We start from the raw sequence: 15,210 nt of genomic DNA on the forward strand, positions 1-15,210 counted from the left end.
GTGGTAATATTGCTGATGTCCATTGAGAAACCCCAACTCCATCCACCAAGTATCTTTTCACAAGGTAGTATTTGTATCAGACTCATTAAGAACCTACACATGACAGCAGTTCAGACTGCTGAAACAGTATTGAAGTCCAAGTACACTACTACTTTTTTCCTCCACACCACTTTTTATCAGATAAAAATAAAGGTGTTTTCAGAATGACACCTTGAAATTCTGTAATAGAAATTGTGAAACTCCATTGTGCAATAGTAGGCATATTCACAGATTAATTTAAATCCACATTTTTCTTACATTTTTCACAGATTAAATGTAATCTCTTACCTCTGTTTCATTGATTCCAACCACTATGAAAAGGGCTGCATACTGTCGGTACACCAGCTTGAAATCCTTATACTCAATGAAAGAGCACTAGACAAACACAAAGGGTTAAATATTAACTGCCACATTAGACATAATTTGTTACTGAACACAACATGCTTATTAAATATACTGTAGTGTAAACAAAAAGGGCCCCATCTCATTTACAGGACTTTCATGAGTGTAAGTGAAGTCATTCCTGATTTACACTGGTGTAAAGGAGAGAAGAATCAGATCCACAAAGTACTCAGAGTTTAACAGTCTTCACCCCACAATTTCCCTCCTAAGGTAAAGCAAATTAATAAAATATTAAGCTCTTAGAGAGGGCTTTTCATCTGAGGATCTCAAAGCACTTTACAAAAGAGAGTTTTAGTCACACTTTACAGATGAAAAACCTGAGGTACACAGAGGTGAAGTGATTTGCTCAAGATTAAACAGCAGATCAGTTGGGCATCCCTCTTCTCTTACCTCTCCAAACAGAAACATTTCAAAAGAAGACAGGGAGAAAATCATTTTCAGGTAGAAAATTATACCTGTTTTATAGTACATGTTAGGGCAATGGGTTTCCATTTCTTGCTTTCTATCTTTAGACTCAGAGGGAGGGGGAAAACATACACATCTATTTCATAATCTACTTTGTTATGGCATGAGTCACCAGATGGTGCTGTTCCACATAGTGTCACAGACCCTTTTATTTCAAATGTGAGCATTGTTAAATCTTGTGATAAAGTCAGGCCAGAGGGCCTCAAAAGGGCATACCAGGGCCAGTATGTAAGCCCAAGAATGTCAAAAGCCCTTTTTCCTGCAAGCAGAGGAGAGATGATTGCAGGGCAATTAGAGACAACTGGATCCAATGAAGGGCTAGTCCAGGTGTACTTAAACCCTGCCTTCCCTAGCAGGGGGGAAAGCACAGAAGAAAGAAGTTGTAGAAGGCTTGTGGTAGCTGCAGGAGAAGCTTCCCCCAGGCTAGCAGATAGTGCTTCTCTACAGCCCAAGGAGCAGAGAGGGGGAAACCCTTGGCCCCAGTTGGCAGGAGGAGTCTCAGCAAGGTACCTCCCTGGGGAGATGGGGTGACCGGTGACTCCCTGGCCCACTACAAGGGGCAGAAGCATGGGACCCACTAGGGGGAAGCTGGCTGTTTGCCACAATCTTTAAAGAAATGCTGTATTGTTGTTTACTTTTCTGATGATCATTATTTTTAGGGGAGCTGTTGCAAGCAGCAGCAAAGTTTGCTCTTAGCCTTAATCTCGCCAATAAAATTAGATTAGTGGGACAAAGTTAGTTCCTGGGAACTGGGCAATGGTGTGTTTACAGAGGCTTTAGAAAGAGGGGATTGCCTGTGTTTTCTGGCCACTTCTGTTTTAGGACTGGTGTACAGAGTGTAAAATAAACAAGTTGCAGTAAAAATATACCCATTTTCCACATCACTGATTTCTCCCCCAGTGGGGAACTGATCTGCAAGGCCCTGACATCTGTGCAGTATTGTCAACTATTGCTATTTTATTGTGAGTTTTACAGCCCAACTCCTGGAGCCATGTAATTACATGAGTATCCCAGCCTTCCCAAACCAACCCAAACTTTGTTTTTTAAAAACTCATGATTTTAAAGACTGACAATCTTATAATTTTTAGGGTCTGATTCATGGATTTTTGAATCATTGCAGTTGGCATTACTGCATCCACTACTGCTTGGCAGAGCTGTGATAATTTCTTCCTGTATTGGTCAATGTGTTGGGTCAGGTGCAGATAATCAGGCAAGGGAGAAAAAGATATTCCTCTTCACATTTTCCCTGGAATTTTCAGCCTCCCTTGGAAGAGGTGGAAGCCTCTGTAGGAAAACCAGGTTTCCAGCCTGAGAAACACTTGTCTATGCAGTATACAATAACCACTTACTTTTAGTGAACATGTAGTCTAGACTGGAAACATCACTTTTCTCAGCATAGATACAAATAGAATAATGAAATGCAATGGATATGTATGTTCTGTTGTTGCTTGTTTGCACTTAACTTTTTTTTGTCAGCAGCAGAAGCTAGACAAGAATTTATAACAGGAGAAATAAATAACTCTTTATTACTGTCTTAGAATTAATACATATGCCATCTTGTTCACTTTGCCACCAGGAGGCTGTCACTTATTTATTTTCAATATAGTGTATTATACCCAAAAACATATGAGACATTGCTTCTGAGTCAACAGAATGTCAGTGGGAAAGGAAAATCCACAAACACCAAAGGGACATATTCTGCCATTTTATGTACATTGAACAGTACTGTTCTATGCAATGGGTCCCATTAAAATGAACAGTAACATTCTCCCAGACCATCAGGAATAATAACTTTGCTCCTTCAACTCACCTTCCCTTAAAAGTCTGGGAAAAGAGAGGCATGCATGTGACTCCCTAAAGTCAACACACTTGGGATCTGTAAGAACTAATAGGGAAGTAAATTCCAGAGCTGAGTTTAAGTAGGGGTGCTAGTATGTCAAGCTCTTCAGCTGATCTCAGTTACTGCAATATTATATGATGAGAGAGATGGACTATGAAGTAGCAGGGCTAAACGAGTGAAATCCTAGCTCTACTGAAGTCAATGGCAAAACTCCCATTGCTTCAATAGGGCAAGGATTCCATCCAGATTATTTAGTGCTTTACACATCAGAACCAACATCTTGACTTGCACCTGAAAACAAATAGATAGCTAGTGCAGGCTGCGGCGCACATGTGCAATGAGCTTTCTGAGAGAAACCATTGAGCTGAGTGGGCAGACGGATTCTACACTAGTTGAATCCTTTGAATGTTCATCTGCAGTACAATATAATATGTAGAGGACTAATCCAATACAGAGCTGACAAAGGTATAGGTACCTGGGGCAATATCATGTATCGATACATGGACAGGAATATTAGCTCAGACATGAGTTGATGAGTCCTCTAAACTTCATTTCAAATATCATATTGTATAAAATGTCTAGAATTCTCCAATATCTCTGTAAAAGAGGGACTTTTGCATCAGGTAAAAAATTAAAATTAAAAAAAAATTCCCAAAAGGCATTCAAGTTCTATAAGAAAACAATGGTGTTTTCAGTCATCAGCTCTGGAGTTGGATAACTTACAAACCATATACCAAATCAGGACAGAATTCCATAGTAGTAATTCATCCAGAATATGGCACAAAGCCACACCATTATTTTAGCTGTCTAACCTTGAGGAAGGCTACATGGCCAAAATACTGGCAATTTCAAGAATACAAAGCAATGTTAGCATTAAAGAGAAGTGCAAGTGGTTTTGTTTCCATTACTTAGCAAGAGCATGCATATGACAATTTCTATAGCATATTTGGGGGAAAAATGGTTTTCTTGAGAGAACCTGGCTCTTGCACTATATTCATAATAAACCATCAATAGTAGTGAAAAAGAAAATACATTTACATATGAACTTTTATGTCGAGAAGTACCTTGGCAGCAACATCTAACCCAACACATTCTAATATTTCTTGAATTTAGTCTGCTGTGTAATATTAGTTTCTTGGTTTCATTTAAAATAAAATGGCTAGATGAGAAGGAAAAAAACAACGTACTTGCTCTTTTGAACGGGAAAGACAATTTTTGATTATTTCAGCTTCCAGCATTGTCCGCTTATGAATTTCCACATGTTCATAATACCTAGAGAGTCTTGTTTGACCTTGTTTGTTCACCATGAGAAAAAACTTTATCATGGTTCTGTTCGGCTCAGAATAGTCTTTGTAACAGGAGGTAGGTAAGTGGAAACTGTATTTCTGGAAAAAACAACACAAAAAGATATGTGGGAGTTATAAAATACTTTGGAAGAAGCATGTACTTGGTGTTTAATTTTGTATTTACTGGGTCTGATGTCAAAGAACAACTGGTGTAAGCAAGAAGAAAATCAAGCCCATTGTCTTTCCTAACATTTGTTGGTGTTTTTAGTTTGAACTCGCTATTGTATTAAAGTGCTGACCAAGCAACAGCCTCACCAAGATTCTTCTGTCGCGCAATAACACCAAAGATCCCAACCTACATATTTTCAGATTCTTGTTGTAAGTCAAGTCTCATTTACTAGCATGGAAGAAACTGTGCTAATGGGATACCATAATTTAGTGTGAGAATTACTGTGTTAATGTCTGTTAAATCTCTGAGCATGACCACGATCGGTGTAGAATTAGACTAAATCTATTATTCGTGCAGTTAACCAATATGCTGTGCCTTTTCTCCAGTCAAATTTCCTGGTAAATGCTTAGTAAACATTACTTACTTCAGGGTATTCTCTTTTAAAAGCATTAACCATATACATAGGTGCTATCCTTTTTTGTTCATAACACGCTGGCAGAGATCAGCATATGAATGTTAAAGGATTTTAATTTCATTAGAAACTGTAAATGTAGGGCAGCATTTTCCTCTTCAGTATGCACAATGGATTTCATGGGTCAAATTCTGGCTAGTAATTGTGCCTATGTGTATGCAGGAAATGTTGGGACAAAGGAAAGCATAAAACAGATTGTTCTGCTGAACCTAGACTCCTCCAAACCTACAGAAATGTCACTTCATGATTGTATATATCCAGTAGCAGGGCCTAGGTGACAAGGATGTAGCCAGGTTTCACCTCTTTGGCCCGGTAGTGCAGTGCTTCCCAAACATTTTGCTAAGATAACTCACCAACTGCATTTTGTCTTACTGCTCTGACCGGGCAATCACAACCCTAATCTTGGCCTGGTGCAGAGGGGAGGTCCAGGAGGATAAGGATAGTTGGAGAGCGAGTCTGCCCTGCAGTGAAGGCTCCTGTCCTTTACAAGGCTGGGCCTAGCTCCCTGCTTCGAGCATTGTGACCTGGTGCATGGGGTTGAAACCCACCAGGTCTGGTCCAGCTGCCTCTCTGTCATGACAGAGTGGCAGCAGAACCAAACCTAAAGTGAATGGCCCTGTGACCTGGCGCTGAGACCCTATGTGCCAGTTTGCAATGCTAGAATGAGGAGCGTGGCCCAGCCCTGTGGGACAGCAGCTGCCATTGTGGGGTGAGCTTGGTCTAACAACCCTACTCCCACCTCTTCACTCTCCATCTTCTTTCCAGGGCCTCCACTCTGCATTGGGCCAGGAGGAGTGTATGTTTGCCTAGGCCAGGGTCCAGAGATGGGTTAATCCAGTCCTGACCATTGTGACCCATCTAGAACCTTCCTGTTACCCACTACTGATTTGGCACCCACACTACCATAGCAGTTCCCAAATGATATGTATTAAAAGTGTGCACACATGAAGCTTACTCTTGTGGATTAACCTGCAGGGATGTTTGGGGAGTTGGCAGAGCAGTTCACATATTCACCTTACCATTCTAGTTTCAATGTACTTCTAGTTAAGTGGAAGTTTAGTGCTAGAAATTGGTCCCATATACCCAGTGCAAATTTCTAAAGCATATTCTGTTCTCATACCATCACCACAACTTCCATTTTTCCATGCAAATGTGAGTGCAAGATATACAACAGAGACCCAGTTTAGCATTAATAGCTCATTTCACTTTAAGAGTTCTGTGGACTGTGGTGAACAATTTTCCCTTAAAAACATGACTACTTGCACATTTTTCTGCTAACATCTTAACCAATATGGGTACTTTGAATCAGCAATTCACACAGTCACTATCCTACCAATATATAAGATTAATGTAGCATATGATGGCTCAGAGATACATAGTAGACCTGCTCACTCTCTCTTAACTTGGTGACCTAATATCTTGCAGTTTCAGTCGAACCATTTTCAGGAAGGGGTGGCCAAAGCACAGACTACAACAATGTGGTATATGACTGCCCTTTCTTTAATACAATGTGTCAGTCTCTTGGGACAGAGATCCTAGCATACAATTTTCCATCTTGAGCTGAGCATTAGGACCTATTGAGGCCTGTATTTTCCCATTTGTATCCATGTACTGAAGACAAAGGCAGTTGCCTCATTTCATGTATACTAAGTGTGGCTCTTAGGGTGTGTTTACACTGCAGCTGGGAAAGTGCTTTCCAGCCTAGGTAGACAGACTTGCACCAGCTCCATCTGAGCTAGTGTGCTAAAAAAAGCAGTGTGGTTGTTGTGGTAGGGATGATTGGGTTGGGTCAGCTACCCGAGTCCAAGCCTGCCTGACCCCCTTGGTCTGAACTTGGGTGATTAGCCCAAGCCACTGTCTATTCTGCAACATCCATGCTATTTTTAGCATGCTAGCTTGAGTGGAGTTAGTATGAGTCTGTCTACACGGGCTGGGAAGCATGCTCTCCGCTGCAGTATAGACATACTGTTAGGCTCCTGATAAGATAGCTGTGGATCTTAATTTGTTAACCCAAACTCTGAACTTGAGTTCAGTGGCATTTTGTGTTAACATTTACTTAACTGCAGTTTGGTGCATTGTACATATTCTAATGAAAAATGCCATTAAAAGAGGGTTGATTATATAGGCAGAAGCTGCCTTTTAAACTTAAAGAACTGCCATCTTACATATTTCAAAGAAAATGCAAAAAGCTGCAGACTGACATCTTGCAAAATATAATTTTTAAAAATGAAAGGGTTTTAAATTAGAACTTTTTGGGTTTTGTTTTTTTAATGCCAGAAGCCAGCCACAGTAATGTTTTCCATCTGTCTTTCTCTAGCTGTTTGCATTTACTGGCATGTAGGCTCCTGTGGTCCATGTGTTAAAAGTGCAGCAAATTACTGCAATAGCTATCTTGAAATTCTAACCCTTAAGTCACGCTGCTCACTTGGTGTTTTACTAAGCTGTAACATCAAAAAAATCAAGATCTGCAAATTCCAGCAAGCAGGTATGGCCTAAGGAAATGTGAGAGAAGTTAGGGCAAAGCCTAATACAATATATGCTACCTCAGAGAAAAAAAAGTTCGTCAATACAGAAAATTGAAAGGGAAGCAATTCAGAAAACAGAATAATCCAGAAAAACTCTAAGCAACATTAACATGCTGCCAGCAAACAGCCCCACGACACCTTTTCAATAGATATTTCAGCATATTCTGACCATTTGCAAATGCTGAAGATGAGTGGGTGCTACCTCATACTGCAAAGAACTTGGAAAAATTAGCTGAACACTTCCATTCATTGTAGCCACTCCCACAGATGCTGCCATTGCAGTGCTCTCCATCTTCTCAAATATTTCATCCACATTTTTTTGCATCTCTTCAGTAGGTTTATCTGGCAATAAATATTTTTTCTCATGACTGGCTAGCATGTTATATATTAACCTATATAGCTATTTTTGTAGTATATTTTGGTGGATCTCAGCTCTTTCTGCACCTAGGGAAACATAAAGCCCATAGAAATTAAGCACTGGACTAGGATCTTAACTGAGTTCTATAGAGCAGGGACTGTCCATGTTGTCTGCAAATGGAGCCCTGATCAGGTTTTTTAGATAGTGCACTAGAAATAATTAATAATCTTGTGCATGTTGCTACCACTGCAGGATTGTTCCCAATGATATACAGTTGTTTGTTTTTGTCCAGTCCAGTTTTAAGTGTATCACGTGCCAGTGCTCACAAACTTACTTTCATTTGAACACAATTCCCCAGTCTAATACATAACACACACAGGATCATAAAAAATGAAGGTGATGGTTACCACCAGCTTTTTTATGTCATTGTATTTTGAAAAAGGGCTTCTTGATTAAACATTTGCCTGCCAAATTCAAGCCAAGAGGGGAGTATCAACACATGCAAGTTCCAAGACACTGAAAGACATGGGCTGAGATTCTGTGCTGTGCTTTCCACTCCTGATATCAGGAATTGCAAGGGGCCTTACAACGGGCCATTTACATCAGGCCTCCACATTGCCTGCACCAAAGGGGAGAAACTCTATCTTAGATGGGTAATGGGCTCTTACAAGTCCTGTTTGCCACTGCAAACACCAGCAATTCCCTGAAATACAGTATTTGAAGTTACCCACTGATACCTCAGTTATTTGGCTGAAGCCTCAGCAGGAACCTCTGTCAATCTTAGAGGCAATGCTGATTACTGGTTTAGGTTCTGGTTCCATTACCGTTACTCACTGAGTAATACTTAGCCACATGAATCATCCCATTACATCTCTGACTACATGAATATGTGCTACTAATTGTGAGTAAAGATTGCAAAATTGGGTCATGATTTCAGTACTTCGGTATTGACAGAGATCATCTGACAGTCACCATCCTTATCCTGGTTATCTAAAATAAAAATGGAAAATGGCTACAGTCCACAGAAAAGGACAACGTTATTGGTGCTGTGAATCTATTAATATATATAGTTATATGGTTCCCATCAACACAGTACCTAACCACCCCTCAAACATTAATTAGTTCACCACAGCCCTGTGTCAAGTATTAACTCCCTTTTATAGACAGGGAGCTGAATCCAGACAGATTAAGTGATTTGCCCAGAATCACAGAAGTCTCTGGTAAAATTTGGAACTGAATCCAGATGTCCTGGTTCCCAGCCCACTGCCTTGACCACAAGGCTATGTGTGAATATTTACATACAATGCAAACAATAGTATGCATGTGAAATAGTGACAGGCAGAAAAGGGAGATTAGAATTTTTTTCTGAGTAAGTTGCTCTCAGCAAAGGAATGGGTGGTTTTGGCACCAGTGGGTGGAAGGGAATGGAAGTATCTTTATGTCCTTGGTCTTTTCACCCACTGTTAGGAAAGGAAGTCCCTATATAGCCAGTTCAGCACAGTTTAGCACATAAAGGGATTAGTAACAATAACAGCTACCCACATTAAATAAATTTAAAACAAACGGTATTAAACATGGGGCACTGTATACACCACATATGCAACAACTCTGAGGATACAGACTTTACCTATGATTGATATATGTAATCTAATTATTTCTTGACAGCAAAGCCACTTATAAGTATTAAGGTCACCCAAAGCTCAGGAAGGTAATTTCATTATCCTCTGTGTAGTCTCAGTAATTCCTTATACATTGCAGTTTAGGTTTCTATATGAAATTTATTTTCACTAGTTAGTGTTTAGGGGATGATGTCATAAATTCTGGAGCGAGAAGTCATCCCCTAATAAATGAAGATTAATGACCTATCTAAAGCTAAGTAAATCTATATGCAATATTTATAACCTAGTATGGAAGTATGGATTTGCCCATTACAAGGTTGATGTTATGTGAAGTACTGAAATAAATAGTTGAAGGAGTCGAAAGGATTTAAAAGTATTAATTTCAACATTGCCCATCATCAGATATACATAATTTTAATTATTATAAGATGCACTAAAGGCATTTCTAATCTTTGAAACAGCACCATGTCACCTAAATAGTTTTTAAATAGATACTGGAAAAATCATGTAACAAAATCCACAAAAGTCAGGCAATTAGACTTGTGCACATCCACAAAAGCAATGTACATTCAACAAATCAACTAGCCAAAACAGCACACAGGATCTATTTCAGAAAAGTATCCATGGCAGAGTCACATCACTTCAAAAAAGAAAAGACAACACCAACAACAAATGTTTAATGACTGGATTCTTGAGCAAAAGCTGTATAAATATTGTCCTTAGATAAAAATATCACCTTAATTGAGAACTAATACCTGAGACCACAGGCTTCACAATCTTGCTATCTTTAGTATCCCCTGAGCAATACGTAGCCATAGCTTCGCAAACCAGGTATCTTTCTACTGGAGTATGGGGGAAGAAGGGGAATATGCAGGAGCATATCATTCCTCTCCACCCGGATTGACGAGGCTGTGAGTTCTATCGCTTAAACTTGAGGATGTCCCCCAGATACTGCAAATTTTAAGGGATTCATGTGGCAGCCTTCTGGCTTGCACTGCCTCCCATACTTTCCTGTTTCCCCTGAACAGCATGGCTCTTACAGAACTGTGCTGCAAAGCTCTCCCATAATCGGCAGTTGCTTGTGGAATACCCTTAATGATGGCGTAGAGAGGGAAGTAGTGTAAATTACTGAAGATTCTACACAAGGATTTCATTGGTCATGATAAACTGATGAAAATCTGCCAATCTTTTCACCCCTTCTAAATACTGCAGAGTCCCTTTACGTTGGGGTGGCAAGCCTCTTCTGTTGACCCACCCTGTTAGAACCCTAAATGAAGCTGCTGAAGTTCAGTGCTAAGTCACTGTGACAGATGCAGTTTCTCAACTCCACCTTTCCTTGTAGGAGTGATCTCTGGGCAAAACAAATTAGAAAATTAGGACAGAGGAGGGCTAGATGGAAATCGTAGGGACATTCAAACCCAGGGAGGAAGCTTAGGTTGATGTTTATGTTTGTTATTGTCTAAATCTGAGCTACCAACAAACCAATATGTAAAACATACCCATGCACGTACATATATAAAAATAAAAAGGGACTACACATGTGATTCCTACTGCAGACGGGCCTTAGTCCTAACTGTGCCTTTATTAATCTGATCCCTTATATGGATAATCCTTGTCTGAAGAGGTAGATCTTAAAGATAATGCATCTTTATATGGCTAAAATATTATTTTTATACGTCTTGGATTATTTTACATGTGAAATGTTTTGAATCATACATTTGTATATATTTTTAATCCTTACCAATTTTCTAATGTAGAATCATAATGATAGAATAAAAGTTAATCATAGCTTTAGTAAAAGTACAACTCTAGAAGTATTTGAATCTATTCTTTTTAAAATCTGAAGCAAACACTGTTAACTTCACTACATAGCATTTGATTAATATCTGTAGGAATTTACAGGTATTAGTTTGGTTACCAAAGAACTCACTTTTCCCACCAGCCTCAAAACTGGTATCCAAAATGATGCCCACAAGTTTTGCATAGGCAGATGATGTGTGCACACAGATACTTTTGCACACACAAACTGGAGTTAAATCTCTACCTGATTTACACGTACAAATGTAGGGCTTTGTTGAGCAAACATACAAGCATACTTTAGGAATCTGACTTTGAAAATTATGCCAAAGTTGAGAATGAATACAAAATAGCTTAATTTAAAAAAATGTATTGACAAGTTCTCTTATGCAAAGCAAAAACCACATGCATGCAAAATTTCTGGAAAAATCAGATTTAATTCACTGTTTTGCTTCTATAAACCAAAAACAAAAAAGTTAGAAAATGATTCTTACTTTTTAGCTACAAATATGTATACGGCATCTGGTAAAATGATTTGTGCATATATAAGATGTTATAGCGATCTGTGAAATGGTGTACATAAAAAATAAACAAACAAACAAACAAAAAAAATCCCATCTCTGTGCTTGGTACTGTTGGGGCAAAATCCCCAATTCTTCCTTGCCCCTCCCCTCCAGGCTACTCATGTAGATGATTGCATTTCTTACAATGTGATTCTTATATACTTATATATGTTCTTTCTATGCATCCTTATTATGACTAATGCTGTCTTTATAACTTGGCTGAAGTTAATTCTATGACTCAGTAATAAGACAATTTTATATATGGGGAATTAGATAGCTCAGGGGATTAGTAATGATATGCAGAGCCTTCCATTTCTACATCACTAGTTCAAATCTAGCTCACTTTAGTAATAAGTAAGACATAACCATCTGAGGTCTATCTGAAATCAGTTGGCAGTCTCAGTTCAGTTTCATCACATGTTAACATCACAAAAAACACCATGGCATCTGTAACTTTAATTCATAAATATGACTATCATAACAGAAGTAGATTTCTTTAAAGTGGGTCTATTTTATTGCCAGTATCGCATTCTAAACCAGAAAGAATCACTTTGTACGAAACACAATCACATACATAGGTAGAGGATTGTTAAGCAGCTTTAATGGATTTTGATAGCAGTACCTGAACTGCTTTGGAAATAAATAGGATATACTCAGTATGATCAACTCAGATGATAGTTGGGTTACCAGATGAAAGGAAGAGGGGAAAATAAAGGCAAATAAGAGAAAAAATGTGTAAAATGTTCCTAGGATAAAACAGTTTAGCCAGTGGTGTACCATGGGTCTCTAGCGCCCAGGGGCCAAGCCTGCATTGGTGCGTCCCCCACCACCGTGCAGCACAGGAGGGGTCCCCGGCTCCCACCAGACAGCGCCGCCTCACAGTTGCCCCGGAGAGGAGAGGGGCCTATACTTCCAGGGGGGCACAGTGCTTACCTCCTCCTGCGCGGGGGACTTTCTGGTGCTCATTGCGGTGGCGGAGCCTGGCTCTGGTCGGGCTCTGTGGCCCCCACCCCCGCACTTACCCACTGTGCGGCACCCGCCTCTCCTGCTCTTGCCCTGCAGCCCAGTGCCAGCTCCCCCTACCAGGTGGGGCAGCCTCACTGCCTGGCCAGAGGGTAGCAGGGGGGAGCTTCTCCTAGTCAGCCACAGCTCCCCGCCCCTCCACCTGCGCCTGGGCTCCGTCCAGCCAACCCTCAGATCCTCCTGCACCACCCGCCTCCTGCATGTATGAAGGGCCAGCCCGGCACCCCCCCTCAGGCCGGCACCCAGGGGCTTCCCCCGCCCCTCGGTATGCCACTGAGTTTACCATCAGCATGAAAATGGACTAATCAGTTACTATTGTATATTCATAGAAGATTAGGGTTGGAAGGGACCTCAGGAGGTCCAATCCCCTGCTCAAAGCAGGACCAACTCCAGCTAAATCATACCAGCCAGGGCTTTGTCAAGCTTTACCTTAAAAACCTCTAAGGATGGAGATTCTACCACCTCCCTAGGTAACCCATTCCAGTGCTTCACCACCCTCCTAGTGAAAAACATTTTCCTAATATCCAACCTAGATCTCCCCCACTGGAATTTCAGACCGTTGCTCTTAGTTCTGTCATCTACTACCACTGAGAAAAGCCGAGCTCCATCCTTCCTGAAACTCCCCTTTCAGATAGTTAAAGGCTGCTATCAAATCCCACCCCCCCCCCCCATTCTTCTCTTCTGCAGACTAAACAAGCCCAGTTCCCTCAGCCTCTCCTCATGTGTTCCAGTTCCCTAATCATTTTTGTTGCCCTTCTCTGGACTGTCTCCAATATTCCACCTTCCTCTCAAAAGACTCAGATAATGTCTGACAAATATAGGAAATGTCATCAGAAAGGGAATGAAGACCGGTATTTTTCTTGTGTTTATTTCTATTTTATGAGAAGCAAAACCTGATAACCACAAAGAATGCAAGACAACTTGTAAGAGACAGAACAATGACTTAAAAAAAAATCGGAGGGGTGAGAAATGATATCTGTACTCTTTCCCTTAAAACAAATTATCTTTCTCGATGATTTAATAATGAGAATACTTGAATTTTCTTCTGTTTCCTCTGCAGTATTCCTTTTGACATAACACAATGGGATGTGTAAATAAATGACATAGTGTAACTGCAGTAATTTAAGTACTGTTTGTTACACTCAGTTTAAGAATACAGCCTTGTAGAGCATTTCTTACAGATATTACCTTAGAGGTATTATGAGTGACTCCAAGTGCAAGACTGATAGGGCACGCAACCCATGAAGCATTGTGAAACCTTGACTTGAACTCAGTCCAAATCAGTGGTTAACACAGAAAGTAAAGATGGTCTCGCCAGATTATGGTTGAGCATTGCTGTTACCTGAATTGTATCTGTTCTGTGGATACACAGGACTTAAATCACCAGAGCTACCAACCCAGCACCTCTCACATGCACTAAAGTATGTATTTTAATTCATGTAGATCATCTTCAAACCCTTGTCCTTCACTAAATGTAAAAACTTGTCTGCAATTTATTTTGTCAAATATTTCACCAATATCTCTTGGTACTTCTAATAAATAAAATACAAAAACTGAACACAGTCTGAGGTTGCCTCTGGGAAGTCTCTGTGTTAATGCAATTTTTATTCAAATCAGATGTCTGTACGTAATATTAAGCCATTTTGGTGGCCTGGTTGGCTGCCCTCATGCCCAGGAGCACTTTATTTATTTCACATTCTAAAAGAAAGTTTTGCAACTCTTTGGGACTTGGACTTAAAATGTGAAGAAGAGATTACATATGTGAAATAAGAGATTCCATGACTGCTTCTTTACAACACTACTTCATAAAACATTAAAAATAAATGTTAGAATTCTAAGCCTATCCATTACTTAATTATTCTACTAAACATGCTTTAGCTTTAATAAATAAAATGTTGATCTTTAGATTTTAGTTTTACACTTACACAAAGTTATGCTAATATTTAAACTTTGCTATTGTTAAAGGTTCTTACTTTAAAGCACAAGTTCACATATCTTAAAATAAAGGCAATAAATCATTGAGATTCTATTATGGTGAAGAATTGTATTTATGGTATACAATATTTCCTCTCTTACCCCAAAGCAGAATTACCATTGGCTACAGAAGATGTATTGCTACATTAGTGCCGGCTCCTGTACAATAGATTGCTGATGTGACAATTTACCTGATAGCCTCTCCACAATTTAATTTTTTTTGTCTGTTGCTTCTTCCATGGAATGATTAACCACCTTAAAGGGGCACAACATGTCTGTAAAATCCCAATTTTAAAGACGTAATTGAAATTTCCACTTTTAAACAAGTGTTCTAATTATTGTGTTTTGGTCCAGATAGTACTGCTTACTTTTGAACTTCCTTTTCCATCCCCTTGTCCATTTGGGATTCTGGCATGGTAAGTATTTCTTTCAATGAATTATACTCAAATTTGGCTGTTCCCCAGGCTAACTATTAATACATCAATCTAGCAATAGGTCACAATCAGTCACTCTGACTCATGTTATCTAACAAAAGAAAATCCTGGAACAAGCATAGATTTTGAGACTTTTAAATAATTTGCAATTTGTCCAGGGCTGCGTTTTCATCTTCCATTATTTGTGTGTGTTTTCAGGGTTACAATACGTTGTCCAAATGACTTGGTGTGCTCCTTAGCTCTG

At 39.6% G+C, this 15,210-nt stretch overlaps 1 protein-coding gene across 1 annotated transcript in view; it reads right to left on the minus strand.

Moving 5' to 3' along the window:
• The window catches only part of AP4S1 (adaptor related protein complex 4 subunit sigma 1), a 35,875-nt gene that overhangs the window by 14,138 nt on the left and 6,527 nt on the right, over positions 1–15,210 (minus strand). The window contains exons 2-3 of the mRNA XM_067534516.1: positions 3,934–4,131; positions 328–414 (exon numbers count right to left, since the gene is read on the minus strand). Coding sequence (XP_067390617.1) covers positions 328–414; positions 3,934–4,071 — 225 coding nt within the window. The 5' untranslated portion in view covers positions 4,072–4,131. The remainder of the gene's footprint in view (positions 1–327; positions 415–3,933; positions 4,132–15,210) is intronic.

Source organism: Emydura macquarii, unplaced genomic scaffold (assembly GCF_026122565.2).
Source record: "Emydura macquarii macquarii isolate MOO-44397 ecotype Brisbane River unplaced genomic scaffold, CSIRO-AGI_Emac_v2 contig_374, whole genome shotgun sequence".
NCBI classification, from domain to species: Eukaryota; Metazoa; Chordata; order Testudines; family Chelidae; genus Emydura; species Emydura macquarii.